At 59.1% G+C, this 1,000-nt stretch overlaps 1 protein-coding gene across 1 annotated transcript in view; it reads right to left on the reverse strand.

Annotated features, from left to right (window-relative positions):
* Window positions 1-435: 435 nt before the first annotated feature.
* Window positions 436-1,000, reverse strand: part of GLB1L (galactosidase, beta 1-like) — a gene marked incomplete at its 5' end in the record, with an annotated part of 2,372 nt that continues 1,807 nt past the window's right edge. Inside the window, 2 exons of the mRNA XM_009709504.1 lie at window positions 436-639; window positions 714-929. Coding sequence (XP_009707806.1) covers window positions 436-639; window positions 714-929 — 420 coding nt within the window. The remainder of the gene's footprint in view (window positions 640-713; window positions 930-1,000) is intronic.

Raw genomic sequence — 1,000 nt, forward strand, 5'->3', positions numbered from 1 at the left:
GTGGTGGTGGGACGGATCCTGACGCATCCAGACCCCACAGCCCTGAGCTACCTGCAGCTATGCCTGCAGGTACCTTCTAGGCTGTGCTCTGCCCTCTCCTTTCCTGGATGCCATTGGCGTCTCAGCCATATCATGTTGGCAACTACCTCTTCTGCCTGCATTGTCAATAAAGAGGTGCCTTGACCCCCTAGGTGTGGGGGGAGTCAGCATGAGCACTGGACATATTTGGGACCAGTGTGGGATTAACATGCAAAACAAGCTCAATCTTGGCCTCTTTTCTCCTTAGCACAGCCTGGCCCCAGAGGAGGGCAGGAGCTCTGGATGTCTGTTCCAGGACATGTGCCCCTTTCCTAGGGCCCTCGAGCCCCTCCCCTCGCCCCCTGCCATCTCCACAGCCCCAGCGAGAGGCGATGCCAGGGCCTGGCAGCTCTGTGTTTATTCCGTGGGCATAGTGCTACAGCTGAGGGTCTTGTTGAAAAGGGGTCGGTCAAGGAAGAGCAAGAGAGGGGTGGAGGGTGCCCCCTCCAGCTCCAGCACGGTGATGTTATTAGGGCGGCCAACATGCAGCACCGAGCCAGGCACGAAGAGAGTCTGCTGGGGCCCACGGCATGGCCAGTACACATTTATCCACAGCTGGCCCTGGAAGATAGAGACAGGACTGAGCTGCAGCCCTCTCCACCTTCACTCCCTCTCCCAGCTATGCACTGCCATACCTTGCTCCAACCTGGGAACTTCACGAAGGTGTCCCAGGCGATGCCAGGGGTCTCAAAGGTCCCAGTGTAGAAGGCTGGCCCTGCTCTGCCCCCGCTGCTTGATTTCGGCAGGGCAATGTGGGGCCAGCCCTGCTGGACGGCAGTGTCTATGGCCAGGGGATAGATCAGCCAGTTGCTGAGAGGGCTGGAGTCCAAGGAGAGGTTCCCCAGCAAGCCCTGAGATGGAGCAGGAGGGAAAAAATGAGGCAGCAGGGTTTGCCACAGGCAGGTGGATGCTTGGCTTCCTC

The sequence above is a fragment of the Cariama cristata genome, unplaced genomic scaffold (genome assembly GCF_000690535.1).
Source record: "Cariama cristata isolate BGI_N322 unplaced genomic scaffold, ASM69053v1 scaffold19211, whole genome shotgun sequence".
In the NCBI taxonomy this organism is placed as follows: Eukaryota; Metazoa; Chordata; class Aves; order Cariamiformes; family Cariamidae; genus Cariama; species Cariama cristata.